The sequence below is a fragment of the Bos grunniens genome, chromosome 27 (assembly GCF_055505025.1).
Source record: "Bos grunniens cultivar Pamir isolate PY7600 chromosome 27, Bosgru_T2T1.0, whole genome shotgun sequence".
Lineage (NCBI taxonomy): Eukaryota > Metazoa > Chordata > Mammalia > Artiodactyla > Bovidae > Bos > Bos grunniens.
In genome coordinates, this window is record NC_141191.1 from 6,999,507 (window position 1) to 7,020,390 (window position 20,884).

Here is a 20,884-nt window from a genome sequence, read left to right on the forward strand (position 1 = left end):
TGTTCATGGGATTCTCCAGGCAAGAACACTGGAGTGCATTGCCATTTCTTTCTCCAGGCGATCTTCCCAACCCAGGGATTGGGAAGATTTCTTTCTGTTCCTTTCCTTTATTGCAGGTGGGTTCTTTGCCTTCTGAATCACCAGAGAATCTTATCCCTTCATACATTTCCCTAGTTGTACAGATGTCTGGTCTCATTTAATTCAAGGAAGCATGGGGCCACTGATTGTGCACATTATCCATATCCATGACTTTTTCCCTCCAGTATGAATCTAGTTCTCACTGGGCATTGCTTTCCACAGAAAGAGGGGCGTGCTCGCTTTGGCAGCACATATACTAAAATTGGAATGATACAGAAAAGACTAGCATGTCCCTGTGCAAGGATGACATGCAAATTCATGAAGTGTTCCATATTAAAAAAAAAATAAACAACAAAAATCCTGTTGAAAATTTCTCTATTGTGAATGCTTACCTGCTGGCAATATACCTGTGCAAACACTTGTTCCTTGAGCAATTTCCATTCATCTGGCTTTGTCCCTCAGGGTGATCATTTACCAGTCATGTTACATGTCAACTGTGTACAGACGGTCAAATCAGGTAGCCACTGTTCTGGACCTGATTACAATTTTCCACTAAAATGACACTAAATGCATTTGGCTGGGCTTCCTTGGGTTCGATCACTAGGTCAGGAAGATCCCCTGGAGAAGGAAATGGCAACCCACTCCAGTATTCTTGCCTAGAGAATTCCATGGACAGAGGAGCCTGGTGGGCTACAGTCTTTTGGGTTGCAAAGGGTCAGACAGACACTTTCTCAGCCTTGCATCCAGAAAAAAAAGCTTTTTCTTTTTTCACTTAAAGGATTACACAGTAAACCACACTCACGGTAGTCAAAGGATGGTAGAAGAATTCAAAAGGCCTCAGAATCTGTTTTCCTAACAATAAAACAGCTGCCCTGATGTCTTAGATTTTTGTGAAGGTCACAGAAGTATGTCAGTACTTTATTTCACATGTCCATGCGGACATGGCAACCCACTCCAGTACTCTTGTCTGGAGAATCCCGTGTACAGAGGAGCCTGGTGGGCTACAGTCCTCGGGGTCGCCAAGAGTCAGACACGACTGAAGCGACTGAACTACCACGCAAGTACCTTCAAGAACTACACAAAAAATGAGGCTAAGCATAAGCTATCAGGAAGACATTAAACAGCCAGGCCTAGGGAAGTGAAGCAAGAGTGAATCTGATAAGCCTGGAAGGGAAGAGAGTTTGGGTGAGAATGGATCCATGTATATGCATGGCTGAGTCCCTCTGCTGTCCATCTGAAACCATCACAACATTGTTAATCTGCTACGCGCTGTGCTGTGCTTATCAGTCCTGTCCGAGTCTTTGGACCCATGGAATGTAATCCTCCAGGCTCCATGGGGATTCTCCAGGCAGGAATACTGGAGTGGGTTGCCATGCCCTCTTCCAGCGGATCTTCCTAACCCAGGGATCAGAGCCCCGGTTTCCCCGCATTGCAGGCGGATTCTTTACCATCTGAGCCACTAGGGAAGCCAGTTTATCTGCTATACCGCAATATAAAATAAAAAGTTAAAAAAAATAAAATTTGGCATCCAACAATTAAAAAAAATGAGTGAATCTGATAAATTAAAGAAACTTGTAAAAAGGCTGTCCAGCTACGCGTGAACGTACAGTGATGTGAAATGTCATGTATGAAACGAGATGCCAGTCCAGGTTCAATGCACGATGCTGGATGCTTGGGACTGGTGCACTGGGACGACCCAGAGGGATGGTATGGGGAGGGAGGAGGGAGGAGGGTTCAGGATGGATTTTCTTTTAAAAATTTAAAATAAATAAAAAAATAAATAAAAATAAAACCAGCTTAAAAAAAAAGAAAAAGCAGAGACATTACGTTGCCAACAAAAAAAAAAAAGAAAGAAAGAAAGAAGGGACCTGATTCGGACACACGCTAGAGGGCGAGTGAAGGGCAGGAAGCGGGGTCCTGGGCACCCGGGGGGAGCAGAGGCAGGAGCCGAGGAGAGCGGGTGGGCGCCGCCGTGAAGAGGAAGGGCAGCCTGACTGTAGAATCCAGGCCGAGAGCCCCTTTGGCTCTTCTGTAACTGCCCCGATTGTCTTCTGCTGGCCTTGACCCAGCCGGCCTGACGAATCTGTCATCTGGGCAGCCAGGGTCTGCAGCACCTTCTAAGTGCCGAGCTTCACCTGTGCGCCCCACGGGAATGGGACCTCTCGGCTCGAGGGCGCATCCCGACGTCCTGAGGCCCTCGGTCGTATGAGCAGGTGGTGGGGCGTCCCCTCAAGCCCACCTGTGCTCAGAGCCCGACCACGGGGTACACTGCCACCCAGATCCACTAGGCGACCCGCACCCACAGCACCGCACGCCTACAGCCAGTCACCGCGTCGCTCCCGCGCGCGCGCCCCCGGAGCGGGGCGGGGCTGAGAGACCTTTGGAACATGCACAGTAGCCTGAACAGGGCAGTCCACGCGGCTGGGCAGCAGATGCGTTTCAACCGTCTACAGCGTTCAACCAATCAGGAGGCGAATTCTTGCCGCGGGACCCCGCCCCCGGCGGGGGACTATAGCAACGGGCGGCCTATCGGGAAGCGTGTTGTTGGCGTGGAGCCCCGCCCCCGGCCGGGGCAGAGGGTCATGGGGTGTGAGCGATCCTGAGCTCCCCAGCCCTTGAGGGCCGCGGCGTCCCTGCCCCCGGGCCGCGATCAGCGCGCCCCGCCCTTCTCTCGCCAGCGCGCCCGCCCTCCGGCGGCGGCCCGGCCCATGAGGCTGGGGGCGGAGGCCCGAGCGGGCGCGGGCCGGGCGTCTCAGGTGCGGCGGGCGGCCGGGCGCGGTGAGGGGGCGGCGGCGGGGCCGGGCGCGGCCAGCTGATTGGCCCGCGAGCGAGGGCCTCGCGGCGGCGGGAGGCGGCGGAGCAGCCTAGGGCCGGCCGAGCGCCGGGCGCGCGGAGACGGGAGGATGCTGCTGTCCCTGGTGCTCCACATGCACTCGGTGCGCTGCGTGCTGCCGGCCGCCGTGCTCCTGGGCACGGCGCCCACCTACGTGCTGGTCTGGGGCGCCTGGCGGCTGCTCTCCGCCCTCCTGCCCTCGCGCTTCTACCAGGCGGTGGACGACCGGCTCTACTGCGTCTATCAGAGCATGGTGCTCTTCTTCTTCGAGAACTACACCGGGGTGCAGGTGAGGCCCCTGCGCGCGGGCCGCCGCCCCTGCCGCTGTCGGGGGGCCGGGCGGCGGGGTGGGGGGTCGCGGGCGCATCTCCTAGCTTCGACCCGCCCCGTGTCCCCCAGCCGGTGCAGGTCCGGCCCTGCGAACACGTGCCGCCACCCCATCCTCTCCCTGTGGGCCACGTTCACGGTCGCGCTCCGGGATTTGGCCCGATGCTTCGGTGCGGGCACCCCGAGTCTCTGGGTATAGCTGCAGGAATGCTGTTCTGCGGCCACAAATGGGATCAACCGCTCCCCTTCCCCGTCTCCCGGCTTCTGTAACTGTCTGTCTCGTGCTTGGCGAAGTCGGTGCAGATGGACATTTAAGTAGGGCAGGCAGTTGACAGTTTCTGGCGCTTGGTCTGAGAGGAGATGGTCATGCTGGAACTCGAAAGTGCGCTCTTAGAAATCGGACACCTTCTCTGCAGACAGATTGGTGTTACTCTTTGGACAGGCAATGCAACTTTGTGTTTCGCGTTCTTCCCCAGGATGATTGAAAGCTGGGCATGAAAAGTAATACATTTGTTACTGTAGAAGCCTTAACGGAGATAACATTTTTGCCAACTTTGACTAGGCTTAAGTGTGTGGCTAATCTTTTTTGTTTTTCCTTCTGTTCCTTTCCTTCTCTGTAGAGAATGGATTATGTGTAGATTAAATTTGTAAAACAAAAGTAGAAGGCCCTCTTTATTTTTTGAAGTCTTACACAAAAATAGCAACTATGGGAAAAAATTGTGAATTTTCCTTTTGTTCTCCAATTTGGGGGGGGGAAATAGAGCTTAATTCTTGGTTTTCCTTATACCTAGCCCTCTTCTTTTCTTGTTGCGGGTGAATTGGAGTGAATGGGATGGCATTATTTTGTCTTTTTGTCTTTTCTCCCTGCTAGTTCTGTTGCTTACACCCTCTTGTCCACCAGCTATTATTTTGAATTTGCAGTTGCATTGCTGTTAATGCCTGATGACTCTGAACTTGCCCCAGTTGGAGGTTTGAGGGGTGGGAACTAGAAGCCAGGCCCTCTGTTTAAATCAGTATTTGTGTTTCCTAGAAAAGAAAGAAAGACTGCTTTTCCAGATAATGGTTTCCTGATCTTTGACTTTTACAATGGGCTTCATTTAAAATTTTCACTAATTCGGAACAGTCATTTCCCCACTGTGTTCTTACTTCACCACAGTTGTCTAAACGTATGGTTTTGTCATGATACGTATTGAAGTTTACATCATATGTCAGTTGGTTCAGGCTAGGAAACAGACTCAGAACATGTAACACAGTCATTTACCTTTTCGAAAAAGAATTCTACCTACAGTGTTGTTTTTTTTTTTTTTCTTTTTTCAATTTTAGTTAAAAGCCTGTAACATATACGGCTGAAATAATTTCTGTAGTAAGTTTCTTATTTTAAAAAGTGGGTCTGAACTTTCCAGTGTTTCTGAATTTGTATATCTCACCTTACATCTGTTCAGTACAGACCTCAGCACATGGTTTTTTAAAAGTTTAGTCTGTTGACTAAACTCCTTTTCCTGTTTGGAACCAGTCTGTTGTTCCATGTCCAGTTCTAACTGTTGCTTCCTGACCTGCATACAAATTTCTCAAGAGGCAGATCAGGTGGTCTGGTATTCCCATCTCTTTCAGAATTTTCCACAGTTTATTGTGATCCACACAGTCAAAGGCTTTGGCATAGTCAATAAAGCAGAAATAGATGTTTTTCTGGAACTCTCTTGCTTTTTCCATGATACAGCGGATGTTGGCAATTTGATCTCTGGTTCCTCTGCCTTTTCTAAAACCAGCTTGAACATCAGGAAGTTCACGGTTCACATATTGCTGAAGCCTGGCTTGGAGAATTTTGAGCATTACTTTACTAGCATGTGAGATGAGTGCAATTGTGTGGTAGTTTGAGCATTCTTTGGCATTGCCTTTCTTTGGGATTGGAATGAAAACTGACCTTTTCCAGTCCTGTGGCCACTGCTGAGTTTTCCAAATTTGCTGGCATCTTGAGTGCAGCATATTCACAGCATCATCTTTCAGGATTTGGAATAGCTCAACTGGAATTCCATCACCTCCACTAGCTTTGTTCGTAGTGATGCTTTCTAAGGCCCACTTGACTTCACATTCCAGGATGTCTGGCTCTAGGTCAGTGATCACACCATCGTGATTATCTGGGTCGTGAAGATCTTTTTTGTACGGTTCTTCTGTGTATTCTTGCCATCTCTTCTTAATATCTTCTGCTTCTGTTAGGTCCATACCATTTCTGTCCTTTATCGAGCCCATCTTTGCATGAAATGTTCCTTTGGTATCTCTCATTTTCTTGAAGAGATAGTCTTTCCCATTCTGTTGTTTTCCTCTATTTCTTTGCATTGATCGCTGAGGAATGCTTTGTTATGTCTTCTTGCTATTCTTTGGAACTCTGCATTCAGATGTTTATATCTTTCATTTTCTCCTTTGTTTTTCACTTCTCTTCTTTTCACAGCTATTTGTAAGGCCTCCCCAGACAGCCATTTTGCTTTTTTGCATTTCTTTTCCATGGGAATGGTCTTGATCCCTGTCTCCTGTACAACCTCACGAACCTCATTCCATAGTTCATCAGGCACTCTATCTATCAGATCTAGGCCCTTTTATCTATTTCTCACTGCCACTGTATAATCATAAGGGATTTGATTTAGGTCATACCTGAATGGTCTAGTGGTTTTCCCTACTTTCTTCAATTTAAGTCTGAATTTGGCAATAAGGTGTTCATGGTCTGAGCCACAGTCAGCTCCTGGTCTTGTTTTTGCTGACTGTATAGAACTTCTCCATCTTTGGCTGCAAAGAATATAATCAATCTGATTTCGGTGTTGACCATCTGGTGATGTCCATGTATAGAGTCTTCTCTTGTGTTGTTGGAAGAGGGTGTTTGCTATGACCAGTGCATTTTCTTGGCAAAACTCTATTAGTCTTTGCCCTGCTTCATTCCGTATTCCAAGGCCAAATTTGCCTGTTACTCCAGGTGTTTCTTGACTTCCTACTTTTGCACTCCAGTCCACTATAATGAAAAGGAGATCTTTTTTGGGACAGACTTCATCAAGGACCCATGCTAAATAAAATTTTAAATTATACTTGAGACCATCAGACATCCTTTTATAAATACATGAAGAACCAGTATCTAGTGATAATCTTCTAAATGTCAGGATTCATTTTTCTTGTGTATTTAAAAAAATGTTGCAACTTTCTCCTCTTTCTACTGGAATATAGGAAAAACTGATCATTGATATTTGCAGACCAAAATATATAGTGATACACAACATGCTTCCTCATTAAAACCTAAGTATTTTAGTTACCATTTTCTTCCTGCTTAAATCAGTTAGTAACAACTGGTTTACTTTAAAATAGATTTTACACTAATGACTGCTAATACCTACCTCCCAAAATGCTAACATGATACATTGTAATAGTCAAATATGAAATTCGGTATGAAATAAATTTAGTTTTTCAATTGACCTGTTTCAAATATAAAATAGTTTAAATACCACTAGAAGTAAGACAGAATTAAGTCTAAGATTTTGATGTTTATATAATGTGTTCAATTAGAATACTCGATTAATTTACACATTTACTTGAAAGATTGTTTCAAGTTCGTGAGAAACCCTCAAGGCCTTCATATCTGGAGGCCATTTATAACTGGTTCTTTATTTTGGTAGCACTGTGTCCTCAAAAGTAGTGCTAAACTCTTAATGAGATAAATTTGTATTCCGTATCCTGTAAAAAGCGGGCTTCCCAGGTGGCGCAGTGGTCGAGTCCTCCTGCCAATACAGGAGACGCGAGAGACTCAGGTTCCATCCCTGGTTCAGGAAGATCTCCTGGAGAAAGAAAATGGCAACCTACTCCAGTATTCTTGCCTGGAATATCCCATGGACAGAGGAGCCTGGCAGGCTACAGTCCATGAAGTCTCAAAGAGTGAGACATGACTGAGCATGCATCTTGTAAAAGCAGCTAAGCTATTAGAATGAAACGCGTGTTTAGAATCAGAGAAGGGACCTCACAAGTCCAAGCCCTTTATCACTTTTGGATTCTTTCTGCATTTCTGCTGAAATGTTGCCCAGATTCTTCCCAAATATTAGTAGTCCTATGTAGAATATAAATATTTCCTTGTCTCCTTTTATTTTCACCTTCCTCTACTTATTTATCATCCTCGTGAAGACTTTTAAAGACCTTAGACTAAGGTCTTTAAAAGCTAAATCTTCAGTTTAGCTAGGAGGCACAGAACCCAGAAGATGCTTAAGCAGAACACAACCTTTGAAAGAGGAAATTAAACATTTCTCAATCAAATACGATTCCAATCTAACACAGTTTAAGTCCGGCCAGGGAACAGACTTATAAGAAAATCTTAGAGAAATGTAATCAGAACCTTGTTTTTATACTGTCTAGAAATATCAATCCTGGACTGTAAGCAACACAGTTATTTTGGGTTGTATCCATATAAAAAATTTTTAATTACCTTATTTTTCTAAGTTACAGGTGCAATAAAATATTCAAACACTGCAAAAAGATTTTGAGACAGTTAAAGTTCCCTTATCTACACACCTCCTCCCAGCCTGCAACAGTTTGGTGTGTAACTTTGGATTTCTACCAGGAGCTTTTAAATAAATGTATGAATTGTGGAGAGTCTCCTTCTCCATTTTAAATTAAGTTCTTGGATGGGTTTTATGGGTTTTATAGTAGCACTAAATGTAATCTAACCTATGGGGACACTTCTGTGCCATTATGATGGAAAACAAAAGAAAAGAGGGCTTTCTGTATATACAGTTTACTTTCCCTTTTTCCTAAATGGGTCTAGTTTTATAGACTTTATAGAGTCTTTTATAGACTTTTATAGAGTCTTTGTGATTCTGCTAGATTATTCAAGAAGGCTGTATCAATTGTTATGAACCACTCTGAGCTTTTATACTTCAAGCAGGAGTAACATGCTGTGTTTTATTCAGGTGATAACTGAGTAAAAATGAAGACTCCTAAGCATGGCCTTCAAGGCTGTCACAGTTCCGTCCTGGCCAGCTTTTCCATTCACTGATTTCACTTTTGCGCGACTGCTGCTTCCTTCCCAGTACCTGCTCCCCCCAGTGCATTCACAAGGATGCGCCCTTGCACCGCTCTTCTCGGTTGCTTTCTTCCAGCTCAGGCACTCTTCCTCTTCACCTGTCACGATTTCGCCCCATCTCAATGTCAGGATCATTTATGTGTAACATTAGCATGCGATATTAACAGCAGGAGCATATTTTAATATATATATATAGTCCCTTTACATGATTGTAGGTCCTTGGAGGTGGCAATAGTGATTTGACTCGATGGTTCCCTTGAGTCGGACACGACTGAGTGACTTCACTTTCACTTTCATGCATTGGAGAAGGAAATGGCAACCCACTCCAGTGTTCTTGCCTGGAGAATCCAGGGATGGAGGAGCCTGGTGGGCTGCCGTCTCTGGGGTCGCACAGAGTCGGACACGACTGAAGCGACTTAGCAGCAGCAGCAGCAGGAAAACATTTTATGTCAGTTTTTGAATTTTTACTCAAGGCTTTCTTACCTCCTTGTGGTTAATGTTCAAAGTGAAAAAAAAAATTACATAAGCTTCTAATACATGGGACTCCTTCTCATTTGACAATTTTTATTTGGAATTTTTCCAGGTAATTTGTTATATTCAAAATATTTTTGGATGTTGGGTGAGATTCCTAGTTGTTTGCCATTTTCTGTTAGCTTGAGTAAACCAACTTTTCAACTCAATATTCTCATTCTTAAATGGAATACTTATTTTCCTATTATTTTGAAGACTGAGATAATATGTGAAGCTGTTTAGCTCAATGACAGATCCATCACAGATACTCAGGAAAAACAAAATCTGTAAATGAAGACAGTATCAAGTGATACATATGATGAATATATTGTATAAAGAGAGCTTTGTGATTTATAAGGTTCTACTTAAATGTTGCATAATAATTATTTTTATACTGATTATTAGACAAATGACTATGTTTATATTTTAACTTTGTTTCAGAAGGGCATCATACTTTTCCTGTTCAGGGAAATGTTTCAAACTGGGCAGAAAAAGACCATCATTTCGTGTGTATTACAGTAGAAATCTTGTGTGTGATCTTGAAATAATATATTTCATTGACATAGAAATATATTTAAAAATTCACTTTAAATAATTATAAACAATCACGGTGTGAATTACATATGCAAATACTGAAATTATAGCTGCATTTCTACATAATCAGACCTTTTTTTTTTTTTTAAAGGAAGATAAACTAGCTATCTATTTCTCTTATCCATTCATCATTTAACACAGTTTTGAGTGAACAGTTTCACCATATTGGATAATAATAATAACAGCATGAGCTTCCCCTGTGGCTCAAATGGTAAAGAATTTGCTTGCAATGCAGGAGACCCAGGTTTGATCCCTGGGTCTGGAAAATCCCCTGGAGAAGGGAATGGCAACCCACTCCAGTATTCTTGCCATGGACAGAGGAGCCTGGAGAGCTATAGTGCATGGGGTCTCAGATTCAGACAGGACTGAGCGACTAACACTACTACTAATAGCAACAGTTAACGTTTTGGGGGGATCGTTACTAGGAATCATGTGAAGTAGTTTGCTGCTGCTGCTGCTAAGTCGCTTCAGTCGTGTCCGACTCTGTGTGACCCCATAAACGGCAGCCCACCGGGCTCCCCCATCCCTGGGATTCTCCAGGCAAGAACACTGGAGTGGGTTGCCATTTCCTTCTCCAATGCATGAAAGTGAAAAGTGAAAGGGAAGTCACTCAGTTGTGTCCGACCCTCTACGACCCCATGGACTGCAGCCCACCAGGCTCCTCTGTCCATGGTATTTTCCAGGCAAGAATACTGGAGTGGGGTGCCATCACCTTCTCCGGTGAAGTAGTTTACATGGTCTCAATTATTTCAGACAACCTGTGGGGAGTATTACATTCATTTTACAGGTTACCAAAAAAAAAAAAGACACGGAGAGGTTAGGTACTAGTGCTGAAGTTCATAAAGTTGGTAAGGTGATGGACTAGGATTCACATCTACGTCTTCATTTGAATTGAACATTTCTGCCTGTGTCTTAATGATGATTATATTGGAGCATAGAGGAGGCAAAATATTCTGTAGCTGGGCCTGCAAATTAAATCGACAGAAGTCAGAACAGAAGAAAAGGCATACAAATTCCATTGATATTAGTATTTAAAAAAATTTTTAGTATCTTACACGTTAAATAAGTGTGTTTTTATTGGAGCATCACAGAAAAGAAGTGAAAACCAAAAGAAGTGGTTAGACTTAGCCCAGGGATGTGTATGTGTTAGGCGCCGAGTCCAACTCTTTGTGACCCCATGGACTGTAGCCTGCAGGCTTCTCTGTCCATGGAATTCTTCAGCCCAGGGGTGTATATATCATTGTATTAATAACAAAGGACAGTAGACTGTGGAAACACAGCTAGATAGAGGAGAGTTGTGTTGGGTTCTTGGGGCTGGTAAATGGTGGGACGGTCCCTGGGATAAGACTGTTTAGTAAGGTTTGCTGACTCATTGATGAGTAGAGTATAATGTCACCTTTACAAAGGGACATCACCGACTCGATGGACATGAGTTTGAGTGAACTCTGGGAGTTGGTGATGGACAGGGAGGCCTGGCATGCTGCAATTCATGGGGTTGCAAAGAGTCGGACACAACTGAGCGACTGAACTGAACTTAACAAAGGGAAGTTTAGGGGGAGGACAGCTGTGTGTGCTGTTTCTCAGTTGCCTTCAGCTCAAAATAATCCTCATGTCAAAGTGGCATATTTTGGGGTGGATATTCTGAGCCCTTTCTACAGCATCATATATATTGAAGGACAGCGAAGGAAGGTTTTTACAAAATTCATATTTCAGTTTGCATACTGAAAGAAAATAGATATTACTGAGATCAGTCGTTCAGTCGTGTCCAACTCTTTGCAGTCCCATGCACTGCAGCACACCAGGTCTCCCTGTCCATCACCAACTCCCGAAGCTTGCTCAAACTCATGTCTGTTGAGTCGGTGATGCCATCCAACCATCTCATCCTCTGTTGCCCTCTTCTCCTCCTGCCTTCAGTCTTTCCCAGCATCAGGGTTTTTTCCAGTGAGTCGGTTCTTCCCATCAGGTGGCCAAAGTTTGGAGCTTCAGCTTCAGCATCAGTCCTTCCAATGAACACCCAGGACTGATCTCCTTTAGAATGGACAGGTTGGACCTCCTTGCAGTCCAAGGGACTCTCAAGAGTCTTCTCCAACACCACGGTTCAAAAGCATCAATTCTTCGGTGCTCAGCTTTCTTTATAGTCAAACTCTCACATCCATACGTGACTACTGGAAAAACCATAGCTTTGACTAGATGGACCTTTGTTGGTAAAGTAGTGTCTCTGCTTTTTAATATTGAGATAAATGAAGACTTGTTTTTTGAAGAGAAAGTATGCTGTGTTTTATGTCCCCAAGGCATTGTTGAGTGGATATTCCACTGGGTGAGATATGTGATTACTTTAGATTCCGTTCTGCCATCCCTTTTCAGGATACAAAAGAGGGAGTCTTCAAGTAGTTTACAGATTATGAGAACAAACCAAAAGAAAGGTTACGGTGAGACCCCGGTGAGCCGACAGTGTCGCACCTAAACCCAGGGCTGCTGAAAGCTTTCTTTGTGCAACCTAAACAAGCTTGTTTGGGGCAGGGCTGTAACCAGCGTGTTTCAGTCACGATGAAGGTAATCAAAGAGCATTTTTATTGTCTGTTAAGTTAATAAAATTAAAAGAGAACATTGTTATTTTTCTCCAGAGGGATTTTACATGAGTTTTTAAAAAATGGATGAACCCCAAATTGAACAATTGTGATGAACCTAAAATTACTCAGAAACTTAGGAAGAACCAAAAAAGCCACGTTTTTCACATGCCTTGTGTGAAGGAACAAATTACCTGCTAGTGAAGTGATTGTAATTTGAAATACACGTACTAGAAGACTCACAGAATGATGCCTTAAAGAAGTCACTGGTGCATTTAAAGTATTTGTTTATACCCCAACTCTTTACTGTTGAAAGTGAGGTGTAGCTTTATCCGCTTGTGAGAAATACAGGTGCAGTGTGTTGATTCAGTGAACATCTGTTGAAAAGCATCTGGGTGCTGGGCTCTGGGCAGAGGGATGAGGCTCTGAACAGGGATGAGGTCCCTGCCCCTGAGGAGCTTGTGGGCCTCAAGGGGAATGTGATGTGAGCTGGAAATAGGGGTACACAGGGAGGCAGGGTTTACTGTGATGCAAAAATGGGAGTGATGAATCTTGGGGTCCAGCTCATTAGGCAGGAGGGCTTCCGTGAGGAGGTGAATAAATGGTGTGAAAAAGCTGATCTAAGATGACTGCAATGAGAGAGCTCAGGTGGCTTTTAGGTAAGGCGATGGCACCCCACTCCAGTACTCTTGCCTGGAAAATCCCGTGGATGAAGGAGCCTGGTGGGCTGCAGTCTATGGGGTTGCTAGGAGTCGGACACAACTGAGCAACTTCACTTTCACTTTTCACTTTCATGCACTGGAGAAGGAAATGGCAACCCACTCCAGTGTTCTTGCCTGGAGAATCCCAGGGACTGGGGAGCCTCATGGGCTGCCGTCTATGGGATCATACAGAGTCGGACACGACTGAAGCAGCTTAGCAGCAGAGTAATTTAACAATGTATATGTATGGGTATTTTGTAAGTTATTATGAATTTTTTAAATTTGGGAAACCCTTTTTGTTGTTTTAGTCGCTAAGTTGTGTCTGACTCTCTGTGACCCCCATGGGCTGCAGCATGCCAGGCTTCCCTGTCCTTCACTATCTTCCAGAGTTTGCTCAGATTCGTGTTCATTGAGTTGGTGATGCTGTCTATCCATCTCATCCTCTGCTGCCCCCTTCTCCTCTTGCCTTCAATCTTTCCCAGCATCAGGGTGTTTTCAAATGTCAGCTCCCATCACTTCAGGTGGCCAAAGATTTGGAGCTTCAGCATCAGTCCTTGTAATGAATATTCAACATTGATTTCCTTTAGGATTGACTGGTTTGATCTCCTTGCAAGCAAAGGGACTCTCAAGAGCCTTTAGTACACACACACATATGTGGTACATAAACTTTACAATCACATATTCCTTTCTTTGGCTAATCAATGTTTACTTGAAGTGCTTAGTATTCGGCATCTATTGCAGTAAGGTTTGCAGTTCATCATTTCACTTACTTTGCTTTTAGAGCTTTTAAATTTTCAAATATTAAGGGCAATTCTTTGTAACTTTCATTTCTGTTGAATTCCAAACAAGTTATAGTGACCAAAAAAAAAAAAAAAAAAACTTAAAGGCAATGAATCTAAATACCTACTTTGAGATCCTAACTTATGTCAGAGGCTTACCATCTTCTTTTGCATCTCAATTGGAAATAGCTTTTATTTCAGTGAGATGAATATTGAAGAAGAATCTTTAAAAGTATGAACTATGCATTTACTTTCCTTTTAGTGGCTATGAATTAAGATTTTGTTCATTTCACATTTTGCCCATCTGTTTTGCCCACCAGAATTCGTATACTTATCTTACTTTTTCTAGATACCACTGAAGATCTGTTTTTAAACACTGGGCCTGTTGAACTTTAACAAACTACATTTTGAAAATGTCAGTTGTTTGGAAGCTATTTAAGGATGGGGGAAATTAGTGAGCCTCAGGGAAAGCAGAGGTGGCTTTCCTGCAAAGCTTTTTGGTTAATCAGATCAGATCAGTCACTCAGTCGTGTCCGACTCTTTGCGACCCCATGAATTGCAGCACGCCAGGCCTCCCTGTCCATCACCAACTCCCAGAGTTCACTCAGACTCACGTCCATTGAGTCAGTGATGCCATCTAGCCATCTCATCCTCTGTCGTCCTCTTCTCCTCCTGCCCCCCCTCCCTCCCAGCATCAGAGTCTTTTCCAATGAGTCAACTCTTCGCATGAGGTGGCCAAAGTACTGGAGTTTCAGCTTTAGCATCATTCCTTCCAAAGAAATCCCAGGGCTGATCTCCTTCAGAATGGACTGGTTGCATCTCCTTGCAGTCCAAGGGACTCTCAAGAGTCGTCTCCAACACCACACTTCAAAAGCATCAATTCTTCAGCGCTCAGCCTTCTTCACAGTCCAACTCTCACATCCATACATGACTACAGGAAAAACCATAGCCTTGACTAGACGAACCTTTGTTGGCAAAGTAATGTCTCTGCTTTTGAATATGCTATCTAGGTTGGTCATAACTTTCCTTCCAAGGAGTAAGTGTCTTTTAATTTCATGGCTGCAGTCACCATCTGCAGTGATTTTGGAGCCCCCCAAAATAAAGTCTGACACTGTTTCCACTGTTTGCCCATGTATTTCCCATGAAGTGATGGGACCGGATGCCACGATCTTCGTTTTCTGAATGTTGAGCTTTAAGCCAACTTTTTCACTCTCCACTTCCACTTTCATCAAGAGGCTTTTTAGTTCCTCTTCACTTTCTGCCATAAGGGTGGTGTCATCTGCATATCTGAGGTTATTGATATTTCTCCCTGCGATCTTGATTACAGCTTGTGCTTCTTCCAGCCCAGGGTTTCTCATGATGTACTCTGCATATAAGTTAAATAAACAGGGTGATAATACACAGCCTTGACGTACTCCTTTTCCTAGTTGGAACCAGTCTGTTTCATGTCCAGTTCTAACTGTTGCTTCCTGACCTGCATATAGGTTTCTCAAGAGGCAGATCAGGTGGTCTGGTATTCCCATCTCTTTCAGAATTTTCCACAGTTTATTGTGATCCACACAGTCAAAGGCTTTGGCATAGTCAGTAAAGCAGAAATAGATGTTTTTCTGGAACTCTCTTGCTTTTTCGATGATCCAGCGGATGTTGGCAATTTGATCTCTGGTTCCTCTGCCTTTTCCAAAACCAGCTTGAACATCAGGAAGTTCACGGTTCGTATATTGCTGAAGCCTGGCTTGGAGAATATTGAGCATTACTTCACTAGCGTGTGAGATGAGTGCAATTGTGTGGTAGTTTGAGCATTCTTTGGCATTGCCTTTCTTTGGGATTGGAATGAAAACTGACCTCTTCCAGTCCGATGGCCACTGCTGAGTTTTCCAAATTTGCTGGCATCTTGAGTGCAGCACTTTCACAGCATCATCTTTCAGGATTTGAAATAGCTCAACTGGAATTCCATCACCTCCACTAGCTTTGTTCGTAGTGATGCTTTCTAAGGCTCACTTGACTTCACATTCCAGGATGTCTGGCTCTAGGTCAGTGATCATACCATCATGATTATCTGGGTCATGAAGATCTTTTTTGTACAGTTCTTCTGTGTATTCTTGCCACCTCTTCTAAATATCTTCTGCTTCTGTTAGGTCCATACCATTTCTGTCCTTTATCGAGCCTATTTTTGCATGAAATATTCCTTTGGTATCTCTGATTTTCTTGAAGAGATCTCTAGTCTTTCCCATTCTGTTGTTTTCCTCTATTTCTTTTCTCTATTTCTCTATTTCTTTCCTCTATTTCTTTTGGTTAACGGTTGTGTCTATAAACAAAAGTAGGAAACTGATGTTTTAAGGCCAGTGTGGTATATAGAATGTGGACTAAGCGCAAGTACTGAAGGTGTGGGGTCTTCTTAAGTGGTACTGTTGACCTATCACTGGTCCGAGCAAGGCAGCGTGGTTGGCCTGTGCTCGGCCTGCTGCCGTGGGAGGCTGTGGTCCTGGACCAGATGATGGCCAGACGCTACTCTGCTGCCGTTGCGTGTAGTGGCCGTTTTCCCTGCTGGAGATTGTTTGTCATGAGATTAGATGACTGTGGTTATGTTTGTGGTTTTCTTTTCACCCTCACCATGCTTGTTTTATTTTAAAGTGGAATATATTTAGTTTTATAGGAAATAAAGTTTGCAGTGCTATGTTTTCTATATGATTGATAACTATCATCCTGTGAATACCCATTATTTAAATTTTTAAGGTTATTTTTGACACATAAAAATTTTACCTATTCATGTTATTATGATGTTTTGGTATAGGTATGCATTATGAAATGACTACCACAATTAAACTAAAAAAAAAGAAATCCTTTTAATAACTTGTTTGTCAGCTGCCTTCAAAGGCTGTAGTCTCTTAATGAAGTGAAAGGGAAGGAGAGTCCCCCTGGGTGGCTCAAGTACTGCCTTCAGCCTGAGGGCAGGCAGGTCTCCAAAGAGTGGTTTTCAGATTGAATCAATTAAACCGCAGCCTGTCATTGTCAGTATCCCGTCCAAGGAAGTCAAGCCAGAGTTCTCTGTCGCAGTGCTTTGAACCCAGTGAGTCCTGCCTAGAGGTCCCAGAGCAACTCTGGCTCATTGCTGAGAGGGTGGATCGCTCACAGACTAGGACTCCACTTTTTAACCTTGCGTGGATCAAGTCATTGATCTTGGTTTTTTGTTTTGGTGTTGATAAACTTTATTAATAAAAAATTATTGAGCAAGCAACTTGGTGCTCTGGGATGACCTAGAGGGCTCGGATGGTGGGGGTGGGGGCAGTGAGGCTCAATTTATATTAAAAGATTACTAAGCAAATATTTAAACACATATTACCTACATAGACTGAAGGCAGGAGGAGAAGGGGACAACAGAGGATGAGATGGGTGGATGGCATCACCGACTCAATGGACATGAGTTCGAGTAAACTCCGGGAGTTGGTGATGGACAGGGAGGCCTGGCGGGCTGCAGTCCATGGGGTCACAAAGAGTCGGACACGACTGAGCGACTGAACTGACTGACTGACTGACTGACCCACATAGCGCTGTATAGTTTTCTGAGGAAGATAATAGAAATCTCATTCCGAGTCCCTGGTCTCCAGAACTTTGACATCTAGTTACATTTATCTACAGAGGTAAGAGTCCTTTGTTCTGTTGTTAAGATATTAATGAGTAGTGTTATATTCAAAAGACAATCTCTATGACTATCTAAAAAGATAGTTGTTGTTCAGTTGTGTTGTTTTAAGTCGTGTTGTAAGTCGTGTCTGACTCTTTGTGGACTGCAAAGAGAGTCCATGAGTCTCCTGTGGACTGCAGCACACCAGGCTCCCCTGTCCTCCGAGTTCTCCCGGAGTTTGCCCAAATTTTTTGTCCACTGGGTGGCTGATGCTGTCTAACCATCTCGTCCTCTGCCACCCTGTTCTCCTTTTTACTTCAGTCTTCCCCAGCATCAGGAAAAAGATAGATCTGTAGCTAATTCATAATCTTGAATAATCCATGATGACAAGATATGGAAACAGAAATGCCCTGAATAAAAAAATTACACTGTTAGGAGTCATTTCCTTTGAAGCCTTTAAAAATATACTGGCAGTTTCTTGAAATGATTGATTATGAAGTATTTCAGACATGCAAAACTACAGAAAGACTCCTGTAAGGAGCACCTGCGTACCCACCCCCAGTTAAAGACGTGAAACATGAGTGCTGGAGTTGCAGCCTACTGTGTACCCCTCCTCTCCTGCAGCCCACCTTCCTAGGGACCACTTGAACTCCATCTGGGGAGCTCTGTATGGAGTCATAATAGAGTCCCAATCAGGATCCAGGTTTCCCCATTACTTCCCAGGTAAAGTTTTCGTCTTTAGCTTGGCTTTCAGCAGACACTGCGTTCTGGCTCAGCTCTCCCTCCGGTCCTCTCCCTGACTGCGTGCAGTCCCGGTTTGACCCAGACCCTGCCAGGCGCACCCGTGCTGGCCCCAGACGCTGCCACTCCATCCCTTCGTTCCCCCTTCCTGATGTCCCTTCATCATCTCCCGTGCTGTTACCACACCTAACAAATGCTACTGCAGTTCTGCGGTTGAGAGTTCTTTAAAATAGACTGTATTTTCATAATATTTGCATTATGTTTCATCACAGTGCTGTGTGCACACCTGTGTCTCCCCCGTAGGCTCTTTGAAGAACGATATACCTTATGAACAGGGTTTCAGGTATTGTGAGAAATCAGGAAAAATTCCGGAGGATGACTGATCATTGTTTCTCTTAATGACCGTTAACCCGCCCTGTGCTCAACTTCTTTCTAGTCATATGCTGTTGTTGATGGTCTCTAAGGCTCCTAAGAGAAGTCTAATAGTTGTTAATCACGGATGGCATATTCATGACGTCATGTTTTTGTCAGTGTTTTGACATTGTCATATTTTGTATGTTACCGTAGTACATGTTTTAAAATATCAAAATAATGTTTCTCTTTTTATTTTATCTTTTAGATATTGCTATATGGAGATTTGCCAAAAAATAAAGAAAATATAATATATTTAGCAAATCATCAAAGCACAGGTTTGTATTTCATTTGCATGAAACTTGGGTCTCTCCACACACAGTAGAGAAGTAATTCAAAGTAATGTTCTGATTTTAAAAAATTAAATGGATTTTTTGTTGTTGTTAAAACTTGAATTTTCAATGCAGATATTATATGTAACCTTGTATTTTTGTAATTTTACTGTTTTGGAAAAATAGGACTGTGAAAGCTATGAATTTTCCTTGTCCCTCTGCTGGGTGTATATAAGCTATTTTCTTTCCTTTTTTCTCTTTCTTTGACTATCTCTTTAAAGACTCATGTATTCTCCCTTTTTAAGTTTTGTTTTTGGAAGTGAAATTTGTGGATCATAATGTATGAACATTTTAGATTTTTTATTGTTAGGCTACAGAAAGGTTGTACCAATTTGTATTTATTCCTAAACACAGTATTATTTTCTGATGTCTGCAGTTCCTTTTGCTTCTTCAGATGTTTTGGTTTAGTTATAGCTTCCTTTTCTATCAGAAGAATCACAGAAGACTCTGGTCTCCAATATAGCAGTGTGTACTTTAAATTAGGTCAAGGTGCTTTAAAAAAAAAAAAATTAAAAAGCTTTTTATATTGAAATAATTGTAGATTTCTAAGGATTTGCAAAAATAGTACATAGACTCCCATGACTCCGTCACCAAGTTTCTCCCAAGGGTGGCATCTTATATAACTATGCTACAGAATCCAAACTAAGAAATTCAGGTACTTTTTAGTTCTCCAAATACTTCAGTCAAAAAGACATCCAACTTCATTATTTTTTCAAAGCTGTAACTGCTCTTGATGCACACTTCCTAAATTCCATTTTTGTTACTTTTAAAAATGTAGTAAGCAGAAGTTCAAGACTAAAAACAGACCGAAGAATGATTAACACCTGACTGGGAAATCACTGATGCCTGTGGCTGTCCTTTCTCTTCACCCTGTCAGCTGTGTTTCTTCACAGTTCCTTTCATCACTACCTATACCTTCGGAAAGGTTATGAAGGAGAGATGCCTCTTTCTCAACTTAGCTTATTAATAGTTACACTCAGTTTTCTAGGTCAAGAGTTGATGTTACAAAGTGAATAGGAATTTGATGTATTTGTATTTCCCTAATTTTATTAGCCTAACTGCTAAGACTATTTGACTTAATTACATTTGACTTTAGGAAAGCAACCAGCCCTGTGGTCAGAGTCTGTTTCTAACTCTGGTCTATAAAGCAGCCTGACTTCCTCCTTTATTTTCACGCTTTCTCCAGTCATATCGAGCTTTTTATTAGTGACACAGTCTTGCTATTCCGGTCCTGCTACTGATGGCCAATCTTTACCAAGGTTCCAACATCCAGATGAAAAGGATTTCTGGTTCTAGGACAGGGAGTGGCTCATTTAGCCCATTTTTCTTTATATTGAACCCCTGGTTAATTTCACTTAGAGCTAGCTTTCTATTTAAAAGGTCTCTCTTAAAATTCCTTAGGTTCCCTGCCAACTTGCCTTTTTCCAGGCTTCAATGGAAAGAGTGTTGTAGGGACAGAGCCGTGGGCCCAGCTCAAACCTGTAGAGTGAGGACTCTGAACATTTCCCGAGGCCGCTGCTGTCCTCCGTGTGCTCCCCACGCGCTGGCCTTTATGTCCCTCACTCCCGAGTGCGGACTTTGGGGACTGGAAGGGTATTGCGGGAAGTGTGAGGGCGGCAGTCAGCGCCGGCTGACGGGGAAAGCTGCGCGCCTCATGGCAAGAACCTGGGCCGTCCATGCCCTCCCCTGACCTGGATGCAGGCCCCGCTCCAGTCAGCCGTTAGGAGGGTTGCTTTTTGAGTCCTTTAAAAAATCCAGGGAATCTCCTGACAGTCCCATGGTTACGACGCTGTGCTTTTCACAGCTAGAGCTGGGGTTCAAGCCTTGGTTGGAGAGCTAAGATCCTATAAACCGGTGGTATGACCATAAATAAAAAACCTGTAGCTTAAGAACATAACTAGACAGAGATTTTAAATTACTTTAGAATTGCAGGCTTCAGTTAGAATACGGGCACGTAAAATTCTGCCTATATCTGAGGTTCTGCAGGCCCCTTGTTTATCCGGGGATGTGGGCCCTGGGCCTGCTATGTCTGGGTGCCCTTTATGAAACCCTTTTGAGACCCTGAAAACCACCATCAAGTAAACTGAAAATGTCAGAAGCAGAAAGAACATTTCAAAGACTGCTGTTGAGCTCAGACTTCACAGCTCATGCTCTCCAAGGCCTGCCGGAGTGCAGGAGGCTTTTCTTGGCCGGGCTGGGCGCTGAGCTGGCGTCTCAATCTGTCCCTCTGCTCCTTTGGTTTCACTTGCAGTGAGCCCTCGCCATCTCTGTCTTCTCTGTCACTGTTGACTGACTTTTCTCCAGAGTCAGCAGGACTGCGGTGGCCACTGTTCCTTTCCCTTCGC

The 20,884-nt window shown here is 43.5% G+C and overlaps 1 protein-coding gene and 1 non-coding gene across 2 annotated transcripts in view; both read left to right on the forward strand.

The window, feature by feature from the left end:
* Positions 1–310: 310 nt before the first annotated feature.
* On the forward strand, positions 311–416 carry LOC147343427 (U6 spliceosomal RNA). The gene has a single exon (XR_015156534.1). It is a non-coding gene; the product is annotated as a U6 spliceosomal RNA (small nuclear RNA).
* A 2,523-nt stretch (positions 417–2,939) lies between these two features.
* Positions 2,940–20,884, forward strand: part of AGPAT5 (1-acylglycerol-3-phosphate O-acyltransferase 5) — a 47,542-nt gene continuing 29,597 nt past the window's right edge. Inside the window, exons 1-2 of the mRNA XM_086379745.1 lie at positions 2,940–3,200; positions 18,416–18,485. Coding sequence (XP_086235871.1) covers positions 2,982–3,200; positions 18,416–18,485 — 289 coding nt within the window. The 5' untranslated portion in view covers positions 2,940–2,981. The remainder of the gene's footprint in view (positions 3,201–18,415; positions 18,486–20,884) is intronic.